The sequence below is a fragment of the Crotalus tigris genome, unplaced genomic scaffold (genome assembly GCF_016545835.1).
Source record: "Crotalus tigris isolate CLP2741 ecotype Arizona unplaced genomic scaffold, ASM1654583v1 scf7180000017614.5298720, whole genome shotgun sequence".
Taxonomy (NCBI): Eukaryota; Metazoa; Chordata; class Lepidosauria; order Squamata; family Viperidae; genus Crotalus; species Crotalus tigris.
The window spans coordinates 791,545-805,705 of NW_024096513.1; the positions used below are offsets into that span (position 1 = coordinate 791,545).

General features: G+C 38.0%; 1 protein-coding gene across 1 annotated transcript; it reads left to right on the forward strand.

Moving 5' to 3' along the window:
- The first annotated feature begins 1,597 nt into the window (after nucleotides 1-1,597).
- LOC120300624 (vomeronasal type-2 receptor 26-like) lies at nucleotides 1,598-6,826 on the forward strand. The gene is made up of 5 exons (XM_039326892.1): nucleotides 1,598-1,791; nucleotides 2,422-2,713; nucleotides 3,128-3,982; nucleotides 5,664-5,790; nucleotides 5,928-6,826. Exons 1-5 carry the CDS (start codon nucleotides 1,598-1,600, stop codon nucleotides 6,824-6,826), a joined length of 2,367 nt encoding a protein of 788 aa, XP_039182826.1.
- The last annotated feature ends 7,335 nt before the right edge of the window (nucleotides 6,827-14,161 follow it).

The window sequence follows — 14,161 nt, forward strand, 5'->3', positions numbered from 1 at the left end:
TTCTAATACATCTTTCTAAAAAAAATCCATTTAACATACATTAAAGTTTGCTTTCAGTTAGACTAATAAAATTCCAAGTAACTACAATTAACTCATTAAACTTAAATCACTCCTTCCAAGTTACCCTCATAAAAAAAAAAAATTCTTCCTGTATACATCCCTTTTAAAACTCTAAACTTTTCTTTAAGCTAATACATATTTTTCTTTAATTTTCTCTTAACACAGATAACTCAAATATACTTTTGAATGATGGTAAATCTTGTAATATTTATTAAGTTTATAATGATTAAGGATTATTAATTATCCTAAAACTTCTAATATTTTGCAAGCTTTAGGAATTACTTAAGCATTATATATAAAGGAAAAAAAATCATTTTCAAATCCACTTGACATTAAAATTTTCATTCTATTGCTAATATCAAACAGCTGAAAATCCATCCTTATTCCAATTGACATATTATGTTTCAGTCACTCCTTCTAGTTTATCTTCATAAAATATTTTTTTTCTTCTTGGAATGTTAATCAAGTACTCATAAACTTCTCAAGGATGTCTCAACATTATTAGTGCCCATGAAGAAAAAGTCCCAAAATTGTCTCTTTGAAAGTTGCATGTTTTCTTGGAACTCTTCTTTCAATTATGTTGGGAGGTTTATGTTTAAACCATCACAATAAAGATTGATGTCAGATTTATATTCCAAAATTGCAATTGACTCCTCTAGGTTGCCAGCTGCTTGTGCAATTGCCTTGGTAGTTTGATAATGTTCTACACATAATTGTATCTCTGAAGGAGTTTGACTAGGTTTTTTTAAACATATTTGGATAGCTGATCTATGAACTAATGAGTTTTATTTTATGAATTAGTGGATTTTATTTAAGGATTTTTCAAATATATCTCTCATAATTTTCTCGTCTAACTCCCTCTTTAGTCAAAGAGTAGCTTTTTTGTAAGTCCCTTAGGATATGCTGGCCAATAAGGAATCATAAAAATCAGAACATTTTAGCCACCCACAGTAAAGCAGACTAAGCTTCAAATTACAACTTTGTATCCTTCATTTAAAAAATAAATAAATCTCTCTCCCCGGGCATGTCATCAGTTCTCCATCTTCACTGGAATCCATCATTTATACTACTTTTGCTGGCAATTGCTGATTTTAAAAATAGATGAATCATCAGACATTATCTCATCAAAACAAAATAATTATCTCCTAGAGGAATCACCATTTTTTTCTTAGCTTGGACCAAACATCAAAGGCTGCATAGAAGGGTATTTAAATTCAACAACAATCAAGATATAATGTAAGTCATAAACCACAGAGAGTTTGGTACAAGGGTTAATAGTGTCACTGTCAAATACATTGCTTCAAGTTTCTACCCTCTGTTCTTTTCTGCCAAAATATCTGTTCTGTTTCTTGTGAAATTCAAGATACAATTGCACTCTCATGCCTCTTCAAATAGAAAATGATAGATTTTCTATTTAGATGCATTCTTAGATATAAACATTGGATTAATCCTTAGATGAAGTATTGGAATATATATATATATTTCCCTATGGTTAGGGTGGAAGACATAACATTTTCACAAGAATGAAAGCATCAAGATGTACTTTCTGATTTTCTTAGTGTACAAAGTAGCTACTTTGAGGTGCCCTGCAAGTAATGCTTTCCTTGTTCCACATGAGTGGTACCAATCTGGAGACTTCATCATTGGTGGAATAGCGTCCCACATGGTTTACCACTTTTTTGAAATGGAATTTAATGAACATCCTGCCAGAAGACCTAATGATGTACCAGTGTAAGAATTTTCCTTTGCTATCTAATCTTAGCCAGATGCCCAAAAATCCCTTATAAAAGTAAAAGCTGTATCTGCATAAATGTAGTTGTTCTTCTATGGAATCTATGCTTTCTGTGTCTTTCAATTACATCTGGTTCTTGCAGAAGAAATAATCTTCTTTACATTTTTTTAAAAAAACTTTCACACACATTGTTGAACATATACTAAAATTGAGGTAATTTTTTAAATTATCTCTCCTCCCAAAACATACAAACAGTAAATGGTGATACCTGATAAATCTCATAGAAAATAAATATAGAACTTTGAAAATTATGTATTTCTTACAAGTCATTGAAATACTGTGTAAAACATAAATTTAAACTCTGTAGAAATTATCAGTAAAGGAGAATATTTTAGCACAGGGTTGAAATGAGGGGTCTTTGATGCTCTCTGAATTTGATTATTTTCTTGCAGATATTTAATTAAACAAATTAGGTGATATTATCAGGGTTTATAATTAGGAATTTTAGAAAAGATATTATGTTTTTATTACTATCAAAGAAAGAAATGGCTATTATTCTTAAGAAATAATGCTGCCTTATGAGAATTGTCAGCTTACTTTTTCAACAAGGGTATTTCAATTATTTGCAGTATAATCACCAAATTTTATCAGCATGTCCTTGCCGTGGCCTTTGCTGTGAAAGAGATCAATGAGGATTCCCAGATCTTACCTAACATCACTCTTGGGTTCCATATCTATGATAGTTACCTCAATCCTAAAATGACCTATCGTACCACTCTGGACCTCCTTTTTAAATCCCAGGAATTTGTCCTTAACTACAAATGTGATAGCCAGAAAAAACTCATGGCTATTATTGGAGGATTGGATTTTGATACATCATCTTATATCGCTGAAATAATGGGTTTCTTCAAGTTTTCACAAGTAAGCTGTGATGGGGTTGAGGAGAAAAAAAACTATATGTTGTTGTTGTTGCTGTTGTTGTTACGGAATAATTAATGAGCATCAAATACTTGGTTTTGTATTAGGATGTTCTGCATGTCTTATGGTCTTCTATGTAGCATTCTTTTCTGATACTACAATGCCAATTACAGGAATTAAATATCTAGAGACATTATATATCTAAGGGAAGATTTGAATGTACTACTCTTAAACTCGTATTAAAACAACTGATCTTTTAAATGTGCTTGAAGTAATTCCAACACATTCCTTTCATATTAATATTTAGGAGAATGCTAGGAAAAAAATGTTTCTTGGATATATTTTATAGAAAAACTAGACTAGAAAAATTAGGTTCCATTTAATAATTGAACAGAATTGTACTCCACTTTTTTTTAGCTGACATATGGCTCATTGGCCCAAGATGCGTTTCAGACCAGTAAGCTCTCTTCACTTTATTTCATGGTCCCAAAAGAGGAACATCAATACATTGGGATTATCCAACTACTTCACCATTTCAGGTGGACATGGATTGGGATTTTTGCTGTTGATAACAACAATGGAGAAAATTTCTTACAGAAAATGCAGTCCTTACTTTCAGAGAACGGAATCTGCTCATCGTTCATAGAAAGGCTTCCACAACTGGTTCACTTGGAGGACTTCCCAGAAGTTTATCATAAAATCTCAATTACCTCCATTAATTTGATGAACAGCAAAGCCAATGCATTTCTTGTCTATGGAGAATCCTGGGCTATTATGTGGCTAAGAACTGTTACATTTTTGGCAGATCCTGAAACCAAAGAAATGGCATTATTTAGAAAGGTGTGGATCATGACTGCGCAGATTGATTTCATATTATCAGGACTTCAAATCACATGGGATCTCAAGATGTTCCATGGGGCTATTTCCTTCACTGTTCATTCAAGAGCAGTTGTAGGTTTCAAGGAATTTCTTCAGACTGTAAATCCTCTTTCAGACAACCGAGATGGGTTTCTGCAGGAAGTTTGGGAACAATCATTTGATTGTTCATTTCCAAAACCAGAGTTACAAGAAATGCAGAATAGGAAATGCACTGGGGAGATGAAGCTGGAGGACCTTCCTGGGCCTTTGTTTGAAATCGAAATGACTGGCCAAAGCTATAGTATTTACAATGCTGTTTATGCAGTGGCTCATGCTTTGCAAAGTCTACTCATTCTGGAGTTCAATAGAAAGAAGACTAAGATGGATAAAAAACCCGATTTTCAATATCTGCAGGTATTTCCGTTTGCATTTGATACCTCTTTCATTTCAATGAGCAGTTTGATGTACAATTATCTTTTGAATTCATTGTAGAATGTCTTAATCTTTTCTGCATGTGGAATCAAGTATGAGAAACAACATAGAAATAAGGAAGACTTTCCTGATTGTGAGAACAATTAACAATTAATTAGTGGAACAACTTGCCTTCAGAAGTTGTTGATGCTCCAACACTGGAGATTTCGAGGAAGAGAAGGATAGCTAATTGTGTGAAATGGTACAGCGTCTTGTCCTTGAGTAGGGTGTTGTTCTAGAAGACCCCCAAGGTTCCTTGCAACTGTATTTTACTGTTATATCTAAAATACATATAGAAATAACAGTTTCTGTTCTTATTGTTATTCTGATCATCAAGCAGCTACTCTATGAAATATGGTTTAGATGTGGGCAGGAGTTATTTAGTTAATCATCATAGCTTCCAAAATAAGAGATAATTAAAATGATAATTTAAATTACTTTTCATTGTTACCTTCAAAAATAATCAATTCTCCAAGAACTTTTTATGTGGCTCATGCAGTTTTTGTCTCTATCATGTAGAGGAATAAAATAAAAGGAGTCTTTTTTATATGTGCATAAATAGTATGAACCAAACCTATGTTTGCAATTATCTCTACCACTAATCTATCTATCAAAGAAAGCTCAGATTCTAAAATTTTGTTAAAGGAATTTCAAACTCTAAAATAGCTTTGTATCAATGAGGAAAGATTATACATGGATTAAGTTGAATTAGTTCTTTCAGAAGGAAACCCAAATCATAACTGAAGGAAATTACATAATTCCAAAAGTGTATTTTCATTCTGCTTCAACTCCTTCTTAGCTTTCCTTAAAGTAATATAAAATTAATTAAATAATTAATTCCATGCAATATCAATTATCAAGTTTCTAAGCATACATATAGAATAATAGTTATAGGAATGGTAAGAATGAGTGAATGAAAATTGAATATGGTGTTCTCTTCTCCATTATTAACCTTTCAATTCCCTTTCTCTTCTATTTCCTTTTAAGTAGCTCCATTCATTTCTTCAAGGCATTTCTTTTAACAATTCAGTTGGGGAGAGAGTGTTCCTGAATGAAAAAGGAAAAGCAACAGGTGGATTCGACATTACCAACTTGTTCACTTTTCCAAACAGATCCTTTCAGAGAGTTAGAGTTGGAAAGCTGGATCTACAGGCCCCAAAAGGGAAGGAATTACTCATTGATGAAGATGCGATTGTCTGGAATCCAGTTTTTAACCAGGTGAATTGACAATGGCATAATTCATTATGGTCCCATATTTAACACAGTCTCTTTTCATATCTGATTTCTGCACAATTGCATATTCTTTTCAAATGTCGTTGATGATGAAGCACTTACATAACAATGTAAAACCCATGTTTGCACATTTGGTTAGCATTTGTGTTTTAACTCATGAGAATAGCCAGTTTTCCATTAGATTGTCAACATGTGCACTTTTTTATTCATCTGCCCTTCACAAAAGACCTTTTGTACATCACTGTAATTTCTATATCACTTTAACTTGTTGATGAAGTTGATAAATTAAGTATTCTTTCAGAAGTCAAAAATAATTCCCCACAATAAAGGGGAAAAATTGCAAACTGTTTTAAATACCCCCAATTTCAAAACCTTTTATGTTTATCACCAGGCTCTTCCACTTTCTCGATGCAATGACCCTTGTTTCCCTGGATCCAGGAAGAAAGGGATTGAGGGGGAACAGTTCTGCTGCTATGCCTGTGTTCCATGTCCAGAAGGGAAGATTTCAAATCAAAATGGTAGGGTAGGAATTCTATCATTTTTTTATTAGAATTAAGCAAACTTTAATAAACTACTTGGATGCATAAAATTAATAAGACGATTTTCAGTAATACGAAATGCCTAGATGAAAAAGTATCCTTGATTTTTCTTCCAGATATGGATGACTGTTTTGAATGTTCAGAAGATCAGTATCCAAATAAAGAAAAGAATGGATGTATCCTGAAAGTTATGGTATTTCTAACCTTTGAAGAAAATTTAGGAATTGGTTTAGCCTCAGCAGCTCTTTGTTTCTTCTTCTTGACATCTTGGGTACTTGGAACTTTTATTAAGCACAGGTATACTCCGATTGTCAAAGCCAACAACAGGTTCCTCACCTACACCCTGCTTGTCTCTCTTCTGCTCTGTATTCTCTCCTCTTTGATCTTTCTCAGCCATCCTGGCAAAGTGACCTGCCTTCTCCGACAATCAATGTTTGGTATCACTTTCTCAGTGGCCATTTCTAGTGTATTGGCTAAAACCATCACTGTAGTTTTGGCTTTCATGGCCACTAAACCAGGATCTCAGATGAGGAAATGGGTGGGGAAAAGAGTGGCTTTTTGTACTGTCCTTTCCTGTTCTCTCTTCCAAGTATTGATTTGCATTACTTGGTTGTCAACATCTCCACCATTCCCTGAGTTGGACATGTATTCAGAACTCCAAGAAATAATTTTGCAGTGCAATGAGGGGTCAGCTTTCTTCTTTTATTGTGTCTTAGGCTACATGGGTATCTTGGCTATTGCCAGCTTTTTTGTGGCTTTTCTTGCCCGTAAACTACCTGACAGCTTCAATGAAGCCAAGTTCATCACCTTCAGCATGTTGGCCTTTTGCAGTGTGTGGATCTCCTTCTTTCCAGCCTATCTGAGCACAAAAGGAAAAGCCATGGTAGCTGTGGAGATCTTCTCCATCTTGTCCTCCAGTGCTGCACTACTGGGATGCATATTTTTCCCAAAATGCTACATAATTATTTTTAGGCCTGACCTCAACCACAGGGAGCAACTCACAAAGAGAAATTAGTATCCTATGTGAACTTTCTTGAAAGGAAAGATTGCTCACAAAAAAGAATAGAAAGACTGCTTGCTATCTACAGGATAAATATAGAAGTTTTATTTCTGTCAAACAAGGCTTTGTGAAAGATTATTCTTAGTAGTAAGATTTATTATAATTGCCCATATCAAAAGAAGTGCTTTTATTGTAGCATTTTCCACCTCTCTCAGAGATTGTTTAATTATTTATGGATGTTTTCCAGCCAGCAATATGTGTGTTGATTGTTAATTTGGATAAGGAGAGGATGACTTCTTTGAAATGGCTTTGCTCCCATCACTCAAACACTTTTTTGTGAGAACTTGGAAACTGGAGACCCTATGGAAGATAGGGAATCTTGCTTTGAAGATGCCACAAAAGAAATGGAGATGGGGTTGCTGTAGGAGATTTTCATTTGCTCTTCACTGTCTATAGAAAGGAAGAAGTGAAGATGGATTTCTCCAGGGCTTTTTTTGTCATAGAATGCCCAGAACAGAGTTCCGGCACCTTTTTTGGATGGAACCTTGCAAGTTGGGCAGGTTGTATAATGTGTGTGAGTTCCAGCATCTTTTTTTTTTTTTTTTTACAAAAAAATCACTGCATTTCTCACCTAATTGGAAGATTAAAGGTGGTTTATTGTGCAATTTCAGGAAAGACCCTGATATGGTGCCATTGCAATCCCGACTCTTCTTTCATAGAGATTTAACATAATTAAACATAATTTCTATGTTTAAAAGTATTTTAGTTTGGTCTAATGTTAAAGGCATTGGACTAGAAAATGGGAGACCATAAGTGCAAGTCCTTGCTTGGCCTTGAAAGCCAGCTTGATGACCTTAAGGCAAAAACTGTCTCTCAACCCATCCCATCTCACAGGTATGTTGTGGTCGGGAAAATATGACCAGGAATGTGGGTTGCATATGGCTGCGGTTTTGAGTTAAGTAAAAAGATTGGATATACTGTAAACAAATCCGAAGACTACAAGAACGCCAGAAACGAATCCCTCCGCCCTCACAGCCACACATGAAACAAACAGTGCATAAGATCTCAGATAGGATCCTCACCAAAGCCGAAAGCAATGTCCTTTCCAAAGGATTCAACTTTGCAGTCACTCCCAAACACATCCCCACTGAAACCATTATATGTGGAGTTGAAACCAGCCTGACCAAAATCAACCCCGATGACGCTAACAGAATCAGACTCGAAATCACCAACATCCTCTGTACCAGCAAGCCACCCAAAGCAACTTACCCAAAGAGGAACGGACAGCACTGCGTAACCTGAAAGAAGACACCAGCATAACAATCCTACCAGCAGACAAGGGCAATGCCACGGTGGTTATCAACACATCTGACTACCAAACCAAATTAACCAACCTACTCCAAGACTCCACATACAAACCCCTAAACACAGATCCCACCACCTACCTGGAAAAAACCACCGAATCCAAAATAAAAGCCTCCCAGATTAGCGAGGAGATCCAGCAAAGAATCATTCCCAGAGAGAAAACATCCAGATGCCCCAAACTCTATGGTCTCCCCAAGATACACAAAGAAGGAACCCAACTCAGACCCATAGTCAGCTCCATAGTCTCACCTCTACAAGACCTAGCCAAATTTCTCGCCAAAGCAGAATCCATCACCTCACACATAAAAAACTCATTCCAGTTTATAGAGATAATAAAGAAACAAAACTTACAGCCCAGCGACTTAATCGTGAGCTTCAATGTCATATCCCTCTTCACCCAAGTGCTTATCAAAGAAGCCTTGACAGCTATCCAAAACAAATATAAACACCCCCCCAAACACATCTTAGATCTGACCAACCACTGCCTATCCAACACATACTTCATCTATTAGAGACAAAAATACAAACAAACAGAAGGAGCACCAATGGGATCACCCCTCTCACCTGTTATTGCAACCCTCTATATGGAACACTTTGAAACCCAAGCTCTAGAAAAGATCAGATCACAAACCCAAACTCTGGCTCAGATATGTAGATGACACCTTCATAATCTGGCCACATGGGAAAGAAAAACTGGACAACTTCCTCACACACTTCAACAGCCTACACCCCAAAATACAGTTCACCATGGAAACAGAAGCTAATAACCAACTTCCCTTCCTGGATGTCTTAGTCTACAAGAAATCCAATGGCTCCCTAGGACACACCATCTACCAGAAGAAAACACACACAAACTGCTATCTGCATGCTCTCTCACACCACCACCCAGCACAGATCAACTCTGTAGCCAAGACACTCATCTCCAGAACAAAACACTTAGCTGATGAACAACACCTAAAAACCGAACTACACACTCACCAATGTACTAACATCCAATGGATTCCAAAGAAATAAGATTACAAACCTAATCCAAAAAGAAACCCCCACTAAAATCTAAGACAAAGAACAAGAAAACGGCAAAGCCCTCCTCCCATACATAAAAGGCACCACAGACAGAATCAGTAAGATCCTCCATAAACACAACATCAAAACAGCATTCTGCACAAACAGAAAAATATCCACCATCCTTAGAAACCCCAAAGATAAAATTGAATTAGAAAATCAAGGAGGATACGAAATCCCATGCACCACTTGTCCCACCACATACATCGGACAAACCAACAGAAGAATAAGTGCACGCATTGAAGAACATAAGAACTCAGTCAAAAAAGAGGAACCAACATCTTCCCTGGTCCAACACCTTAAAGCCACAGGACATGGAATTGACTTTAAAAATACCAGAACTATCGCCAAAACTGATCATTTTAATAACAGAATAATAAGAGAAGCCATCGAGATAGAAAAACGCTCGCACAGCAGAACAAATGAGATGATACCTCCCGCCTACCAGCCATTTGGAAACCCACCCTTATTGACAAACGACTCCCTAACACAAAAAAATGACACCAGACCCACACTCACAAAAACCACACAGGATGTCACCACCACACATCCACGCAAAAAGCAAACCCAAAGCTACACCGATGATGAGAGACCACCACAAACCAGAAGCCAGACCACAGCTGCATCATTAGCCACTTTAAACCCCTCCAATCCATACATGAAGCAAACTGACATCCTCCATGAAGATGAGGCATGACCACGAACGCGAAGCCAAAAAATAGCAAGGCAGCCCACCATCTTAAACCCCCCTGCAACTCAGACTAACCTGAGCACAACAAAGCCCCCACCCAAACAGAACACTCCCTCAGCCTATCAGAGCACAGCCAACCGCCCAGCCAATCAGAGCACAGCCAAGCCCCTAACCAATCAGAACACACCTCCACCCAATCAGAACAGAGCCAAGCTCCCACCCAATCAGTTGATACACCCACTGGCAGTTAAAAGGAAGAAACAGCTAAGACCACACATTGTTCCTCGAAGCATGAAGCTGAAAACACCAGCCTGAAGATGACGAACGGGACATCGTCGAAACGTCGCCAAGACACTTCCAATTTTACATGGGAGAAAACCCGAATAACCAAAGACCTACATACTGTTGTTGTTGTTAATTGCGAAGTCGTGTCCGACCCATCGCGATCCCATGGACAACTTTCCTCCAGGTCTTCCTGTCCTCTACCATCTTCTGGAGTCCATTTAAGTTCACACCTACTGCTTCAGTGACTCCATCCAGCCATCTCATCCTCTGTCGTCCCCTTCTTCTATTGCCCTCAATCTTTCCCAGCATTAGGCCCTTTTCCAGTGAGTCCTTCCTTCTCATTAGGTGGCCAAAGTATTTGAGTTTCAACTTCAGGATCTGGCCTTCTAAAGAGCAGTCGGGGTTGATCTTTTCTAGGACTGACCGGTTTGAATGCCTTACAGTCCAAGGGACTCGCAGGAGTCTTCTCCAGCACCATAGTTCAAAGGCCTCAATTCTTTGGCACTCAGCCTTTCTTATGGTCCAACTTTCACAGCCATACATTGCAACTGGGAAAACCATGGCCTGGACTATACGCACTTTTGTTGGCCAGGTGATGTCTCTGCTTTTTAGTATGCTGTCTAAATTTGCCATAGCTTTCCTCCCCAGGAGCAAGCGTCTTTTAATTTCTTGGCTGCAGTCCCCATCTGAGGTGATCTTGGAGCCCAGAAAAAATAAAATCTGTCACTACCTCCATTTCTTCCCCATCTATTTGTCAGGAATTGAGAGGGCCAGATGCCATGATTTTGGTTTTCTTAATGTTGAGTTTCAAGCCGACTTTTGCACTCTCCTCCTTCACCCGCATCAAGAGGCTCTTTAGTTCCTCTTCACTTTCTGCCATTAGAGTGGTATCATCTGCATATCTTAGGTTGTTGATATTTCTCCCGGCAATCTTAATTCCAACTTTTGATTCATCTAGCCCTGCCTTTCTCATGATGTGCTCTGCATATAAGTTAAATAGGCAGGGCGACAGTATACAGCCTTGCCGGACTCCTTTTCCAATTTTGAACCAATCAGTGGTTCCGTGTCCAGTTCTCACTGTTGCTTCTTGACCCGCATATAGGTTTCTCAAGAGACAAATGAGATGGTCTGGTACTCCCATCTCTTTAAGAACTTGCCACAATTTGTTGTGATCCACACAATCAAAGGCTTTTGCATAGTCAATGAAGCAGAAGTAGATGTTTTTCTGGAACTCCCTAGCTTTCTCCATGATCCAGCGTATGTTGGCAATTTGATCTCTAGTTCCTCTGCCTCTTCGAAATCCTGCCTGTACTTCTGGTAGTTCTCGATCCACATACTGCTGGAGTCTAGCTTGTAGGATTTTAAGCATAACTTTACTAGCATGTGAAATGAGTGCAATGGTGCGATAGTTTGAACATTCTTTGGCATTGCCTTTCTTTGGAATTGGAATGTAAACTGACCTTTTCCAATCCTGTGGCCACTGTTGAGTTTTCCAAATTTGCTGGCAAATTGAGTGTAGCACTTTTACTGCATCGTCTTTTAAGATTTTGAATAGCTCAGCTGGAATACTGTCACCTCCACTAGCTTTGTTGTTGCTCAGATTTTCTAAGGCCCATTTCACTTCACATTCTAGGATGTCTGGTTCGAGGTCAGTGACCATCTCAGTGTGGTTATCTGGGATGTTAAGCTCATTCTTGTATAGTTCTTCTGTGTAGTTTTGCCATCTCTTCTTAATCTCTTCTGCTCTGTTAGGTCCCTGCCATTTTGGTCCTTTATCATGCCCATCTTTGCATGAAACGTTCCCTTCATATCTCCAATTTTCTTGAAGAGATCTCTGGTCCTCCCTATTCTCTTGTTTTCTTCTATTTCTTTGCACTGTTCATTTAAGAAGGCATTCTTATCTCTTCTAGCTACTCTCTGGAATTCTGCATTCAATTAGGTGTATCTTTTTCTTTCTCCCTTGCCTTTCGCTTCCCTTCTTTCCTCAGCTATTTGCAAAGGTTCCTCAGACAGCCATTTTGCTTTCTTGCATTTCTTTTTCTTTGGGATGGTTTTAATTGCTACCTCTTGTACAATGTTGCAAACTTCCATCCATAGTTCTTCAGGCACTCTAATTCCTTAAATCTATTTGTCACCTCTACTGCAATATTCATCAGGAATATGATTTAGTTCATACCTGAGTGGCCTAGTGCTTTTCCCTACTTTTTTCAATTTAAGCCTAAATTTTGCAACGAGAAGCTCATGATCTGAGCCACAGCCAGCTCCTGGTCTTCTTTTTACTGACTGTATACAGCTTCTCCATCTTTGGCTGCAGAGCACATAGTCATTCTGATTTCTATGTTGACCGTCTGGTGATGTCCATGTGTAGAGCCGTCTCTTGGGTTGTTGGAAAAGAGTGTTTGTTATGACCATCGTATTCTCTTGACAAAATTCTATTAGCCTGTGCCCTGCTTCGTTTTGTACTCCAAGGCCAAACTTGCCTGTTATTCTGGTTATCTTTTGGCTCCCTACCTTAGCATTCCAATCCCCCATGATGATAAGGACATCATTTTTTGGTGTTAATTCTATAAGGTGCTGTAGGGCTTCATAGAACCGGTCAATTTCATCCTCTTCAGCACCAGTGGTTGGGGCATAGATTTGGACTATTGTGATATTGAATGGTTTGCCTTGGATTCGAATTGAGATCATTCTGTCATTTTGGGGATTGTATCCCAGTATTGCTTTTCCTATTCTTTTATTGACTATGAAGGCTACTCCATTTCTTCTGAGGGATTCTTGCCCACAGTAGTATACCTGATGGTCATCTGAGTTAAATTCACCCATTCCTGTCCATTTTAGTTCACTGATTCCTAAGATGTCGATGTTCAGTCTTGTCATCTCTTTTTGACTACGTCTAGCTTGCCTTGATTCATGGATCTTACATTCCAGGTTCCTATGGAGAAAAAATCTTTACAGCATCGGACTTTCCTTTCACCACCAGATATATCCACAGCTGAGCGTCCTTTCGGCTTTGGCCCAGTCGCTTCATTCTTTCTGGCGCTACTAGTACTAGCCCTCTGCTCTTCCCCAGTAGCATATTGGACACCTTCCGACCTGAGGGGCTCATCTTCCAGCGTCATATCTTTTTGCCTTTTAGTACTGTCCATGGGGTTTTCATGGCAAAGATACTGGAGTGGTTTGCCATTTCCTTCTCCAGTGGATCACATTTTGTCAGAACTCTCTGCTATAACCTGTCCGTCTTGGGTGGCCCTGCATGGCATAGCTTATAGCTTCATTGAGTTTCACAAGCCCCTTCGCCACGACAAGGCAGTAATCCATAAAGGGGCTACATACTGTGTATATATATATATATATATATATATATATATATATATATATATATATATATATATGGAGGAGGAGGAGAAGGAGGAGGAGGAGGAGGATGGTGTTAGAAAGAACCTTTGAGATCCTCTAGTCCAACCTTCTGCCCAGGCAAGAAACCCTGTACCATTTCAGACAAATGGCGGTCCAATCTCTTCTTAAAGACTTCCAGTGTTGGAACATTCACAGCTTCTGGAGGCAGGTTTGTTCCACTGATTAATTGTTCTAACTGTCAGGAAGTTTCTCCTTAGTTCTAGGTTCCATCTGTCTTTCCTTAGTTTCTATCCATTGCTTCTTGTCTTGCCTTCAGGTGCTTTGGATAATAGTTTGACTCCCTCTTGTTTGTGGTAATCCCTGAGATATTGGAACACTGCTATCATGTTCCCCCTCATCCTTCTCTTCATTAAACTTCATTAATTTATTTATTGATTAGCCCTGGGCCATATTAAAGTGCAAAGTTCCAGAAACAAATTATTACTAAAATTTGATAAAAACAGTTGATAATGGAATTAGATAAAATACAATTTAAAATGAAATTGGAATAAAATAAAATGAAATTGGAATAGAATGCAATAATTTAAGAT